We start from the raw sequence: 14,407 nt of genomic DNA on the forward strand, positions 1-14,407 counted from the left end.
GCCATAAATATGAACACTGATTGACTGAGGCAGATTGGATCTAGAACCTGGGGGGCAGGACAGGATGACTGAGACACTCCAGAATTTGGCATCAGTGTATCTGGGCCCCATATCCTAGAGGAGTGGATTTTAGCTAGAAATGTCCACTCAGACATACAGGAATTCTGATCTGCATTGCCAACCCCCCCCCCCCCCGGCCCGTGGAATATCCAAGGTTGGTAACCCTCCCTCCCCCCACAATAGCACCCATGTGTCTCAGGAACCTTTGGCCACTTCCTGCCATGCCATGCTCACTCTGGGACCCTACAACTCATCTCGCATCTTGTCTCCCTTGGGCCGGACCAGGCGCCCAATGAACAGCAAGGAGCCGCTCTGATTATCTCGCACCAGGAAGATGAAGGGGTGGTCGGCGTAGAACAGCTTGGGGCTGCGCAGCTCCTCACGCCCGTAGATGTCTTGGTCAAAGGGGTTGCCGTCTGTGTCCCACTCGAAGGCGGTGGCATGGAACACACTGGCCAGGTACAGGTCCTTCTTGCCAGACATGCGTGATAAGTCGGCCTTGTTCTTATCAATGGCCTCCGTCAGACCCAGACCAGCCAGATGTTTCTGTGGAAGCAGATGCTAAGTGAGGTCCCATGTGCCAGGCTCGTACACCCTCATCCTCCATCTATACCACTCTGGAGGCTTCCCCAAAAAGAGACAGTCACCCGCTGACCACCTTGCTCCAGGCATAATGCTAGGTGCTTCAAACCACTGTTCCCTTCCTTCCCCTGTACACCACTAGGGTCTGTACCCTTCTCCTCATTAGCTTTCATCGTTAGCTTGATGTAGTCTATAGAGCTTTCTGAGAGGAAAGCCACCCAAGAGGAATTGTCCAAGACCAGACTGGTCTGTAGGTCTGTCTGTGGGGGGTTTTCTTAAGAAAGTTCAGCTCATTATGGGTAGCAGCTGCCTAGCAGCTGGTCAATTGTTTTCAGCTGCTACCCATACCATCAACCCAAGGGCAGAGTCTCCTCAGCATGAGCAGAGGCCAGCACTACGTGGATGCCCTGTGGGTGCCGAACGGACCTGCTGAACAATTGGGTGAAGCCTGCCCTGACCCTTACCCTCCGGCCCTCACCTGCAGGTCATGGGTCACCTCCACCACTCCCTTGGGGAGAGAGATGGCGACAGCCTTCTTCTGCATCTTCCCCATCCAGGCCTTCAGCTGCTCTTTGGTCAGCAATTTCTCCAGGCGATCGAGGGGCTCCACGTGGTGGGGCATGAGGATGATGAGGCTGGAGAGCTTGTGGGCCAGGGGCATCTCCAAGATCTGCAGCTTCTCCTTCTCGTCATCGTAGTAATTGTAGAGACCTGTGTGAAAAGCAGAGGATACTGAGCACACTGCGGGCTAAGGGACCATCCAGATTCTGGGCACCCTGGGACCCCACACCTTGACTGTCTATCTGGCTAGATACCTACCTGTCCGGTGCATCATTGTAACACCCACAGTATAGGAGCGAGTCACCATGAAACCACGGTTGTCCACCATCTTGTGATGAAATTTCTCATCCCAGTGTGCTATGGGAGAGAAATAAGACAAGGTGTCAGTGAGCTGTGTCCCCCAGACACAGTCAGCCCACAGCCATCCATCCTGACTGTGCACCCTAGGCTCTACCCATGCCACATGCTCTTTGCTCCCTCAAGTGTGGCAAGTCCTCAGACCACTGAATACATGTTCCCTGTCTGAGCATGCAGGTCTCTCTGATCACAGTGCAAGAAGCTCATTCCTCATGTTTGGGTGGTATCTGTCAGGGTCTGGGAAACTAGCTGAGGCAGGCTTTCTTCCCTACTGGGCAACTGAGGTGGGTGGGGTCTGTACCTTGGCCTGGAGTAAGCAAAGCCCACCTTTAATTCTTCTCCACAAGTTCAAAGCTGGACAGATGACTCAATGGTTAGGAGTGCCTACTGCTCTTGCAGAGGACCTGGATTTGGTTCCCAGCACCCACATGGAGGCTCACAATCACTCGTAGCCCTACTACGCTCATGCCACACATAAATTCATGCAGGCACACACATATACACATAAAAATAGTAAGTAAATGAGTCAGTTAAAAACATTTCTTTCTTCTCTTTAAGTCCTATGTAGCCAGAAAGATGACCAAAAGCATGTGCATGACAGGGGTGCAAGTCCCAACCAGACCTACATCCTATCCAGATAGACTAATGACCATCAGACTTCTCACCTAGCCTGGCCTATTTGATTTTGTTTGTTTTTGTTGCTGTTTCTTGGGGGGAGGGTTGTTTTTGTTTGCCTTTTTTCATTTATTTATTTTATTTTATGTGCATTAGTGTTTTGCCATGGGTGTTGGGTCCCCTGGAACTGGAATTACAGACAGTAAGATGCCATGTGGGTGCTGGGAATTGAAACCCTGGTCCTCTGAAAGCGCAGTCAGTGTTCTTAACTATTGAGCTATCTCTCAAACCCCAAGCCTGGCCCTATTGTAAACTAGGGGTCACCTTCACCTACCAGCAAGCTCTTAGACCAGTCCCCCATATCTGGATACTCACACAAAACCACAAACCCCAGATCTAACCTTCGGTCAATCCAGATGCACTTGGGTTTGGTCTTTTTCCTCCTCACTGGGCCTCAGTCTCCTTCACTGTGAGATGGGGCTAACCCTGCAACTATGGCTCCTTAATCCGTTGAAACAGAATGTTCCAACTTACACAAGCAAGAACCCTTAATGTGGTGAAGCACAGTCCCATCCTAGCGATTCCTGCCTGGCTCCCCACCGGATCTAGTTTCTAGCAAGTCCAAGAGTTTAACCATAAGCTTTATCTCTGCCGGTTGTATCACCACGATCAGATGAGAAACAATGAAGGATTGAGCATAAGGAAAAGCTCAGGAGAGTGGGAAAAGGTCCCACCTCTCCGTACCCCAATCCTGAGACTCACGCTTAAAGAACATGGCGTTAACGAGCAGCGCTCCGTCCGTGCGCTCCACATCCTTGGTGACCTCGGGCAGCTTGCCGTCGGTGGTCTGCGAGGCCCACTCGTTGATGGACTGCAGGGCGCTGCGCTTGTCCCGGAAGTTGATCTTGGAGTGTTCACAGTTGTAATGCTGCTTACTGCTGTGTACGAAGTCCTCGGCGAAGTTCACCGAGCTGGGCCCGTACAGGCGGCTGCCCAGTTTCCAGGTCACATTGCGAGCGGTGGAGTTACTGAGGGAGCGCAGCAGCTCACCCAGCCCCGTGTGCACCTCCTCATCCCGCAGCTTCTCGGCGCTCAGCACGGCCTTGGCCTGCGATGCGGTGGTGGCTTTACCACCCAGAGACACAAGACCCAGGGATGAGGCCACCACCAAGGGGGACAGGAGGATGTTCTCCACCGCCTGGTCTTTGGCCATAGCCTGATACAAGCTGAAGGCCAGGCCTGTGCTGCGCTCTGCCAGTGTGGTCGCCTTGGAACTCAGCTTCTCCGCAGTACCAGGGGCTGCGGCCTCTACAGGCTTCTTCACCTCGGCTGCCAGGGCCACAGCCAAGAGGCAGAAAGCGGCCAGAAGGAGAGAGCGCATGGCTGGAAGGTGAGCTGTGTGCACCACAGAGGACCTGTGAAGAGTACAGAGAGCGCCACCCTCAAGTCTATGCCTTAGTCCCTAGTCTATCCACCAAGCCGCCAAGGGGGCAGGAACAAGAGAACAACTCAGCTCTGGATCCCAGGCCTGACTCGGCCACCCAGCCTCTCAGAGGCCTTTTTTGACCACCTTACCTAAAAAAAAAAAAGTTCCTGGCACATTACCAAGCCACTCATTGATGTCTCCCACGGGACATTCAATCCTTATACTTACTTATAAGTTTATTATGTATCTATAGCTGCCCTGAAGTAGGCTATAGCCAACAGAGCCGGAAACCTAGTATATCTGGTTCCCTACAACATCCCAATGCCTAGCATTTGTCAATAGCTGTTTCTAAGGGTCAGGGCCACCTGGCCAGAACGGCCTCCTCACTGGCTTTTGTGCAGCTCAGCTCTACTCTCCTACAGCCTCAGGGCCGTTGTCAGTTGGGAAAAGGCAGCAGCTGGGCTGGGAGTCTGCAGGAAGCCCACATGTCTGAGCAGAGGATGCCATGAGAAATGGAGCTGAGGCCCTGGCCCTCTCTGTGCCTTGCATTCTGCCCTGGGGCATTAATAAATCACCGCTTGGGTCACTCATTAAATGGGGGAACCCAAATGCTCCACTCTGCCGCCCCTAGGGTGACCTTGAGTGTGTATATACACCACGTGTGTTACCATCTAGCCTCAGACTCTTGCTGAGCACTAAGGGTCTAGGTCTCCCCATATCCAAGACCTCTCCCTTAGCAGGGACTTAGCTCATCTGTCTCCCACACAGCCCCTGAACCAGATAGGAAATCCCATGATAAATGCTCGTGGGAAACTTGAAAGGGGTTTCCGAAGATCGTAGCGAGGGCAAGATCCTGGGGAAGGGAGTCAGTAGCTGCTCAGTGGAGCACCAACCCTTTCCCTCCATCCTTCAGGAAGCCAGAGCCACAAATTCCACTCTGCCCTCCCGTGGGACAGCCATGGCCACGTCACCATCTGTTCCAGAACCTCAAAGATGCCTTCCAGTCCCCTCCTCAAACTCCAGCAGTAGCAACAGTCCTCAAGACAAGCCCCAGATCACGAAGGATTCTGCTCTCACACCCTCTCCACCTCACCCCTCCCCCTTCATGCAGCAGTTCAGGCAAGTAGACCCTGAGGCAAAAGATCAGAAAGAACCCTGGTGGGGAACGGGGTACCCCTACTCTGGAAGACCCCTTTCATAGTCTTCTAGGAAGAAAGAACATTCCAAACCCTGCTGGAAGACTCTTTCGAGCCTAGCCTACCTGGCAGAGTACGGGATTTCTGAAACAACACTACTGTTAGCCAGACCAGTCCTCCACCTCCTCAGCTGCTTCCCTTCTAGGGACCTTGAAGGAACAATGCGAAGGGCCTGGACAGGAAGAGGGAATGGGGGGCCACAGCCTCATAGCTGCCTGAGGGATGATGTGAGATCTCGCTCTTAGGAGAGGTGGGGTCCTCATGTCCAGATTATGCTCCTCCCTCGCTAGACCTTGAAGTCAGGGTGACCCTGTAATTCACCGTCCATTCAAAGATACTTATAAGAGTAAAATGAAGCATTATGGGTTATATCACAGCAACAGGCACGTGGCCACCCTACTCAAAACGGACCACTACTCCAGCAGAGGCCGCCAGCCTGCCTAAGGAAGGGGAAGAGAAGCCTAGCCCTGCCACGTGGCAGCCACCATCTTGACAGCCCCCAAGCCCAGCCAACCAGGACCTGGGAGGGGCTTCTCCAGAAAGCTTCAAATGACTAGTTTGGGATTCCTCAGGCAGCCACAAGGCTCGTGGTGAGGACGTGGCAGGCAGAAGTTGCCTTATCTCCATAGGCCAGCAGAGGGGAAGAAAACTGGGAGCCTGGTTTGGGAACTAGGGGTGCTGTGGAATCGCCTGGAGAATCCAGGAGCCTCCTGGGCTTCAGTTTTACATCTGCACTTCAGAAGTCTGAGGGAAGAGGCAGAGCTGGGGAGAAAGGCCACGCTGTTAAACCCAGCATTAGGAAAGTAGGCAAGTCTCTGCAAGCAAGCCAGCCTCCTACAGCCCAACCCATCTGCCACAGCTAAATGCCAGCCCTCCGGCCAAGGTTAGACAATTTACAGTCCCAGAAGAAAAAACAAAACAAAAACAAAATAAAACCAAGATACCACAGAGCCAAAGGCTATGCCCACCACTGGCCCTGGGAGCCTGTGATGGAAGAGAAGGGGAGCAGATGCCAGAGGCAGGGGACAAACACCAGGGGCTTCTCAGATACTTGAAGGGTCTAAAGTACCTTGAAACTGCCTCAGAGGGAGATCACTGCCTGCCTTTTTCATTCTGAAAGAAAACAGAAGAATAAAGAGATGGGACCCCGTAGAAATGTGGGGAGCAGAGGCCTGTCGGGCCCAGCCCCCAAAGGATATCCGGGGTACCGAGGGGATGCTGCAGAGGTGGATTCTGCACTGGGAGAAAGCAGCTGAGGCCTCCTCAGCTCAAGTAGGTCAGGATTCCTAGTGAGGGGCTCTGCCTTCAGCAAAGCTCTCCGGCTGACCACTGTGGTGTCCTATTACTCAGCAACCCGGTACAAAAAAAAAAAAAAAAATCTCTGCAGGGAATCCTGGGACAGAGACAAAGGACTAGACAGGAATGGGGGATGGGTGCAGGAACTATCTGAGAAGGGTGTGGCCTCGGCCCGACTTCCAGGCAGTCAAAGCATCCAGTTTTTCACCGGCCTCCATCCGGGCCCGGGAGCCCAGAGGGTCCAGCAGGAAACACGGGAAGTGGAGAGGTAGGCCTTTAGGCCAAACCGGGAATGCTTTCTTCCTTGCGTCTGGAGACTCAGAAATGTCCCAAAGCTGGAGGCTGAGTACCTCAAGGCTCAGAGGAAGTCCTCACCCTGCAGGAACTAGATGGGTGGATGGAACGACCAGGGTGACTCAAATCACCCGGGGGGCTGGTGGACCCCGATGACTCCCCTTTCGGGTGGGGTGAAAGTCCAGCCATCAGTCACCTTCTAGGATGCTAACTAAAAGGCGACTGCTCCCCAAAGCCCGGGGGTCCCTAACAGCTAGGGACTCCCACTCCGGGTCAAGAGAAACCAAGGCTATGGCGTCTCTCATGCTAGGTGCAGGGGCCCTGCACAGCCTGTGGGGAGGCTGGGCTGGTTATCAACCACGGCGCGTCCCTGGGCCTCCACCCCAGAGTAAGGGACTGCAGAGCTGGCCTTTCTCCACGGACGATGGGAGAATCAGGTCTCCCCCTTTCTCTGTTGTGCAAAGGGTCGTCTCTGCACTTGGTCCCAGCTCCACTCAGTCCCTGCCACCACCTTTACCCTTCCCTGAGCTGCTGGGACTCCTCCTCACTTCCTGCGGTCCGTCCGCGTACCAGACTACAGCTCCAGGGACCGTGATGTGTAACCTAACCCTAAGCATGACTGCTCCATGTCCGATCTTTCACTGCCCTCCAGTGCCAGGACCCCAGGCTCTTGGACTGGGCCCCAGTCCCTTCGGGAGCGATCCGTTCCCCCCGGCCGCCCCCGCCCCTCACCTGGGCCGGGCTGGGCTGCTCCGGGACCGACGGGACACTCGTCTCAGACAGGCTCTACTCAACTCACTGCCCCGGGATCGGGATCTATATATGGCTGTCCCCACCCCCTCCTGCCTGTCCTAAGAAACTTCTGGAAAGTTGGAACCGCTTCCGCAGAGCGCCGTGGCTCCCCGAAGGAAAAAAAAAGCCAAAGACCTCCCCCAAACCGCCCTGGCTCCCGCCCCTGTGCCTGCGGGCGCTCTCCCAACCCCTGGGTCCTACTGCCCCCTCGTCCGGCTGTGTTGGGGGCGTTGTTCCTTAGACCCTGGACATCCTTGGACTCCGAGATCCTGGAAGTGGGAGAGCTGGGTACAGACTACAGGATGAGCAGAAAGACAGACCGGCTCCAAGGTTCTGCTCCCAGGGACTGGAGTCTCCTTCTCAGGTTGTCCACACAAGCCTGCTCTGGTCACACATTCCTTCTGCCACACATTTCTCTGATCTGCCCCAATAGATCCATTGCCCGCTGTTGTCAAGCTTTAATCAGGGACCCCTTAGTGGGGACCCCTCTCCTTTGCCTTAGAAGAGTCAGACACAGAAGTCAGTGCCCTTCTCCAGTGCCAAGTTCACCCTTGAAACCTCCCTGGGGAGGAGAAGCCCTGAGAGTTCTAGCTGGACCCACACCCTGGAAGCCAAATCTTGAAGTGATTTCAGAGATGGGCACCTAGGTGGTCCCCCTGGAAATGGAGAGGTGTGTGTTAGGGAACAACCTGGATGTATTAAGTTCTATATTGTATGATCTTTTTCTGGGCTAGTGCCCTTGATTGAAATGTGATATTGTCATAACTGCCCCTTTCTCCATTTCAATTTGCTCATCCCTGTCCACCCTTCCCTTCCCTCTTAGGGCTCAGGGACTCACAGTTAGCTCTCCCACCCTACCCCACCCACCCTCCTAAGCTGATAGCCTCTTGAGCTCTGAGTTAACCCATTGTATTTAACAAAGCTGCATGCTGGGCAAAGTCCCTGCCCTTGGGGACATCCTTTCTGAGGAGTGTGTGCAGTTAGTAGAGAATTCAGTAGGTGAGGCCAGATTCCCTCAATCTTCTGATAGCGGCATAATAGACAACAGACGACGTGACTGGAAAGGAGCGGGGTTTGTGAAGAGGCCTTTTTTTCCCCCAACATTTTGGCAAGGACTCACGAAAGCTAGGAAAGCATCCTGCCACTGCACTCCATCCTAGCCCCAGAGACTCTATATTCTCACTTTCTCATTCAGTCAATGGACTCCTAATCATCTTCTTTCTCACGTATTCTTGACTAGAGCCCAGGGACCAGGTGAGTCTTTGCACCCAGCACCCCTAAAGATGATTTTTCTGGAGTCTTGGCATCAAATAACGACAGGGAACAGTGGAGGAGGGTTTGGATACCCCACCCAGCTGCTTTACAGAGGTCTGGCTATGGCTACCCAGCCATTTGCTCTAAAGGCTGAGGCAAGTATTAGATCCCAATAGATTTAGGCCTGAATCAAAGAATCAGAGAGTATGTGAATCCTCAAATGACCACCACATATGATAATCTTATATCAAAGCCCCACAAAGTCTTTGGACCTAGTGAAGGAATCTTAGCCTGTTAGAATCTCAGTCAAAAGATCTTAGAAGGAAAATGTCAAAAAAAAAAAAAAAAAAATCATGGTACCAGGCCTGAAGTCCCGAGACCTTGGAGGCAGGAGGCAGGAGGGTGGTGAGTTCAAGGTGAGCCTATGCTGAAAGCTAGTATTCTCTGAAATGTACCCCAAAGGCAACCACCTGCCTCCCTCTAAGCACAGTGACCTGGTTGTCTTTGGGCAGCCTACTATTGTTTTGTAGAACAGATCTGATCTTGAGCAATCTTTCCAGGCACAGGGGGCTGTCCCTGTCCTCGTGGTGGCTGTTCCAACTCTCCTTTGCTTCCTGCTGCATCCACCGTGTACTGCTTATAAGGATACATCCTTCACTCTAAGGATACCACCAAGTCCCAGGCCAGCCCCCCTCTCTATCATCACCCTCAATTGGCTCTCGGAGTCTTTTGGAACCCACTTGGCAGGCTGTGAGCTGAGCCAGCAACACAAAGCTCACCAAAGCTGGTGGGGTGTAGTGGAGGTCTGCTGGGTTTCCAGCAGGTCCTATGTGAAAGTCCCATCCAGCCCCCAGCCCCCTTTTCTCTCCTTCATCTGGCAGCACCCAGGCCTCACTAGCATTGGCACGGAAGCTAAGAGAGCTATGACTTTCCCAATCGGCAGAGGGTAAACTGAGGCTCGTTGTGTTCGACAAATCCAGAACCCTAGCAGGAGTAGGGAGAAAGTAGAGATGAAAGCCCCCCACTTACAGGTAGTGAAGCTGAAGTCAAGAGCAGGGTGTGGAGCTGGATGCTCCTGCAGTCACACCGACCCCTTGTGTAGCTCAACTGGCCAGAAGTCTCCTCTATGTCTGTCAGCCTACGGTGCCAGCCTCAGCATCTACATTATCACACCCAGATTGTAAGTGAATGTCACTGGGGACTTCCGAAGGGTGGGAGAGGCCTCCCCCTCCAGCCCCTGTGTCCCTAGCTCCCAGCCGAGGGTCTGGCATAAAAAACCATAGTCAAGCCAGCGAGAATGGGATGGGAAGAACACGTGGGAAGCGCCTAATTCAGTCTCCTTAGGAAAGAAAGGCCATGGCTCCTTTAAATTTCCAACGTCAGCAAAAAAATGTCAAGAGTCTTTGCCACATTATTCTTAGCTCTGAGCCCAGCCCAGACGCTGGAGGCCCTTCCCCCACTCTCCAGGCAGCTTGCTTTGAAAAAAGCCTCTTTTTGAAGGGGGTGGGAGGGGACTCAAACAGGTCCAGAAACTCTCTCATGTCTGGATTCCTTCAGGGCCTAGATTCCTCTGCTCCTGCCACCCTGTCTTGCTTTGTGTGTAGGGGCCAACTTGATGCTCTCAAGGTCCAGAAGCGAGGCCACAGGAAACAAAACACCGTCCAGTCCAACTAAGTCCACATTTGCCAGAAAGGAAAAGAGTCCCAGAGAGGGGTGAGTATTTGCCGAGGGTCACACAGCACGTCTGAATTGGAGTGCCCTGAGCCCTTTCCCTTGACACCACCCAGCACCCTTTTTCTGATGCTACTTAAGCTGGGCACTTTGGTCAGGGATTGTAGAAATAGCTTCCTTTGGCTCCTGTGACTAGATTCAGTCTTCATGCCTGTGGCTTGTGGACTCCTAGGACAGAAGCTAGACTGTCATTTAAGTGTCCACACTGCCCACAGCTTCTATCCTATCTGATCCTTCCAGAAGGTGAAAATGTTGCCATTTTAAGCGCAGCCTGGGAGAAGCGTGTGGGGGAGTGACCAGCATGGTCAAGGCTCACTCACAGCAAGAGGGGAAGGAAGGAAGGAGCAGAGCAGGACAAAAGATCAGTATCTGCCTTGGTCCCAGACCCTGGGATGGTCCCCTCAGGCTGTTCCAATCTAGAACAGGAAGTGCAATTCCTTCTCTAACTTGGAGAAAGGCTTGACAGCCAGTCCAAGCCACCCTCTCCTTGGAGCTGGAGGCCCACAGGCGGCCACTCTGTGACAGTTGTCCAGAGGCCAAGTGAGCTCTCAGCCCAGGCGTGAGTCAGGGATTCTGCAATGTCTGACTCTCCCAAGAATGCCTTCCTTCTAAGGGGGCTGTGCCACCGGCTGCCAGGAAGGAGAGAGAAGGGCAGGCCAGTGAGGACCAGGAGGCTCCCTTCTCCTCCCCCAAGAGCAGGCCCCACCCCCAGCCATCCCCAATTCAGGAACTCTAGAGCCCTCACCCACACCCCTGGCCCACCGAGTGCCATGGAGACACATGTGTCTTCACGTGACTATGCAATATACACAGTACTCAAAGGCAGAGCCTTCAAGACATCAGTGTGCAAACATGTATGTGTAACTGTCTGCAAACCCGAGCGCACTACATGATAGATACATGTGTGTGCCAGATGTTGGCAGGCACACAGACTGGCACCCTGCCTCTCATGCAGGGAAAGGCCAGGCCTTTGGGGCTCATAAGATCGGACGTAGCGATGACACTGCCGTTCTCCCAGGTGACGCTCATGCTGGAATGATAGTGATGACTAGGTTGGCGACAGAACTGTCCTCCTTGACATAGCACCCTTACTGCTCAGAAATGAGCTGTGACCTGTGCCCACCCCACTCCCCAGTGCTAATGTGCTCCAGCTTGGTGCAGCACCCTAGTGTTACCAAACACAAGGGCCCTGGGGCCTCCTCCTGGCTCTGCCACCGTGTGACTATGTGCCCATGACCTTGTCTTCCTCACCAACCACACTGTTACCTCAAAAAAAATCCCAGATCAGGATCTCCAGGTCACACCTGGATCATTCCTCACAGGCTGTCATCACCCCTGAGGAAATGCTGTTGACCTTTCCTGTTCTGTCTTCTGAATGTTCCCCAAAATTTTGCATGCTTTGTGAGTGCGTGTTCATGCTATTGTGCGTGTGTGCGCGCCAAGGAGTCAGGAGTCTGTGTCAGGATCTATGTCCTTACCCCCATAGATCACCTATTGACCTTGCAGAACCTCCAACCTGGCAGTTCTCAACTTGTGGGGCTTCTTGGCACCTTTAGGGGATCGAATGACTCGATATCTGTATCCTGCATATCAGACATTCACATTGTGATTCATAACAGTAGCAAAATTACAGTTGTTTTTTTTTTTTTTTCCGAGACAGGGTTTCTCTGTGTAGCTTTGCGCCTTTCCTGGAACTCACTCTGTAGACCAGGCTGGCCTCGAACTCACAGAGAGCCGCCTGCCTCTGCCTCCTGAGTGCTGGGATTAAAGGCGCATGCCACCACCGCCCGGCGCAAAATTACAGTTATGAAGTAGCAACGAAAATAATGTTATGGTTGGGGGGGGGTCACCACACCATGAGGACCGGTATCAAGGGTCACAACACTAGGAAGGTTGAGAACCACTGCTCTAACCTCTGCGGTTTTAAAAGAGAAGGAAGCTCACACACACTCCTGGCAGGAGGAGAAATCAGCACACTTGCAGCTGGGAGATGGTAGCTTGGTGTCTTTGCAGCTCTCACCCACCCAGACCCTTGTTTAGTCCTCAGCACAGGAAGGAAGGGAGGGGCAGAGATGAAGAAAAGACCAAAGAGAAGCTTTGCTGGAGATAGAGATAGCATTTCCACCACACACACTTCAGTGGCGCACGCCTTTAATCTCAGCACTCAGGAGGCAGAGGCAGGCAGATCTCTGTGAGTATGAGTGTAGCCTGGTCTACAGAGTGAGTTCAGGACAGCGAAGATCACACAGAGAAATGCTGTCTTCAAAAAACCATAAATAAATAAATAAACAAACAAGTAAGTAAGTAAGTAAGTAAGTAAGTAAATAAATAAATAAATAAATAGAACCAAAACAAAACAAAAAACAAAAAAGGAAGAACCTTTAGTGAATCCTTCCTTGTAATAGCACAGATGGGGCAGAGACATCCTGAAAGGGAGTGCAACAAGAAAGTAGAGTACTGGACACTCCCTTGATCCTGCATGGGGGGCCATCTCTGGAAGGTCACCAAGAAACACTGACCAGGCCTATCGACGACCATCACTGCAGAGAACTGGATGTCGGGTGGAGCTTGTCTCTATGGGCATGGTGTGCGCACCTTGGAACCCAGAAGTCGGGAGAAAGAGGCAGGCAGGTCTCTGCAAGTTCAAGGCCAGACCAATCTCCAGAGTGTTCCAGAACACCTGAAGCTCCAGAGCGAGCCACTGTCTCAAACAAACAAACAAACACATTGGAGACCAAGGCAATGAGAAGTGGAGTACTGGCATCGTCAGAACCAGACAGAGCTCTTCTAACTCCAGACTGAGAAAGACAGATAGGTGGACTGGTGGACAAAAAAATAAATAAATAAATAAAAATAAAGAAAGAAAGAAAGAAAGAAAGAAAGAAAGAAAGAAAGAAAGAAAGAAAGAAAGAAAGAAAGAAAGCAGTTTATAAAGCAGCATGCTTGTGAATATTCCATGTCCAGAGCTAGATATCTGGAAAGATGTGTTCATGTGTCACAAAAAAAAAAACCAACTTCCTCTATTGTGTGATTCCAGTTGATTTTGGAAGCATTTCTGCTAGTTAAAGGTCTGAGTTTTTACTTTTGCTTATTTGAGACAGGGTCTCCCTACAGAGCCTTGGCTGTCCTGGAACTCATATGTAGACCAGGCTGGCCTTAAACTTAGATATCTGCCTGCCCCTGTCTCCTAACGGCTGGCATTAAAGGTCTGTACCACCACACCCAATCTTGTGAGTTTGTTTTCTCTTTAATGAGTGTGTATTGTAAGCAATTAATGAACTATATATACATACACGATGTGTGTAGTATTCACTAAGAAAGGATCGGAAGAAATCTTCTTAAGTGGGTTAGTACCGTCTCTGGAGAAGAATGTATATCACCTCTTTTTCCTTTCTCTGCTCCAGATATTTTCAACAACATGTACTTTACAATCACCTCAAAACACCAATAAAGTAAGTAGAACAAAACCAGCCAATGGGAGGCCATGCTTTAGCGTAAAGAGATTGTGGGGTGGGGTGGGGGTATTGCTGGGGGAGCCTCTGACCTTTGGAGACCCCCTAAAATGAGACTACTTCACTACAGTCCTGAGGGCAGTTGCAGGTCCCTGTCAGCCAGGCTATAGCATGGAGAGGACCGGGCTGTGTGTCAGGAGTCGGGGAGTGAGGGAGTGTGTCAGTGTGTGTCAGGACTCAGTAACCCAGAGCCAGAGCCTGTACCTGGCAAGAACGCAGAGCTGGGAATGTGTGGTGGTGGTTGGGCCTAGAAGCCACAAAGGAGGAAGGAGAAAGGCCTCCCTAGAATGCAGCCTGGGTGAGGAGGCAGCAGCAAGTGGTCCTTCCCCTGAGATGGAGATTGGGTAGGGAGGAAGGCGATGGCTTCCCATAGTCCCCAGTAGGGGAAATTTTGGTGCCTGACGGCTTCTGGTGGAGGAGAGGAGGCTTGGGGGAGGGGAGGGGAGGGGAGGCCCTGCGGGATGCTATGGAGCAGCCGCTTCCCCCTGTTCCTCCTCCCTGGCCGAGAATGCCAGGGGTGGACCAAACCGCCTGAGTGCTCCTTGGTGGGTGGGGTGGGCCAGCGCTGGGTACACTCGGCTGGGTCTCATTGGCTGTCAGGACTGGAGCTGCACAGAGACAGGCCAAGCTGATGCAACGTGGGCCTATCATTGCAAGCCCTGTGGAGGGGATGCAGCTGTGCTGGCTGCTGCCCAGCGGTTCCAACAGGGAGGTGGGGAATGACTCTGGAG

At 52.5% G+C, this 14,407-nt stretch overlaps 1 protein-coding gene across 2 annotated transcripts; it reads right to left on the reverse strand.

Annotated features, from left to right (window-relative positions):
- Positions 1-202: 202 nt before the first annotated feature.
- Positions 203-7,309, reverse strand: Serpinh1 (serpin family H member 1). Of its 2 annotated transcripts, XM_036175985.1 has the most exons (6): positions 7,120-7,309; positions 5,867-5,910; positions 2,938-3,590; positions 1,462-1,560; positions 1,121-1,353; positions 203-606 (listed from the first exon to the last, which is right to left on the reverse strand). In XM_036175985.1, exons 3-6 carry the CDS (start codon positions 3,554-3,556, stop codon positions 304-306), a joined length of 1,254 nt encoding a protein of 417 aa, XP_036031878.1. In that variant the 5' UTR covers positions 3,557-3,590; positions 5,867-5,910; positions 7,120-7,309; the 3' UTR covers positions 203-303. The 2 variants fall into 2 exon arrangements, with proteins under 2 accessions (XP_036031878.1, XP_036031874.1); XM_036175981.1 differs by lacking the exon at positions 5,867-5,910.
- Between the last annotated feature and the right edge of the window lie 7,098 nt (positions 7,310-14,407).

Source organism: Onychomys torridus, chromosome 1 (genome assembly GCF_903995425.1).
Source record: "Onychomys torridus chromosome 1, mOncTor1.1, whole genome shotgun sequence".
Lineage (NCBI taxonomy): Eukaryota > Metazoa > Chordata > Mammalia > Rodentia > Cricetidae > Onychomys > Onychomys torridus.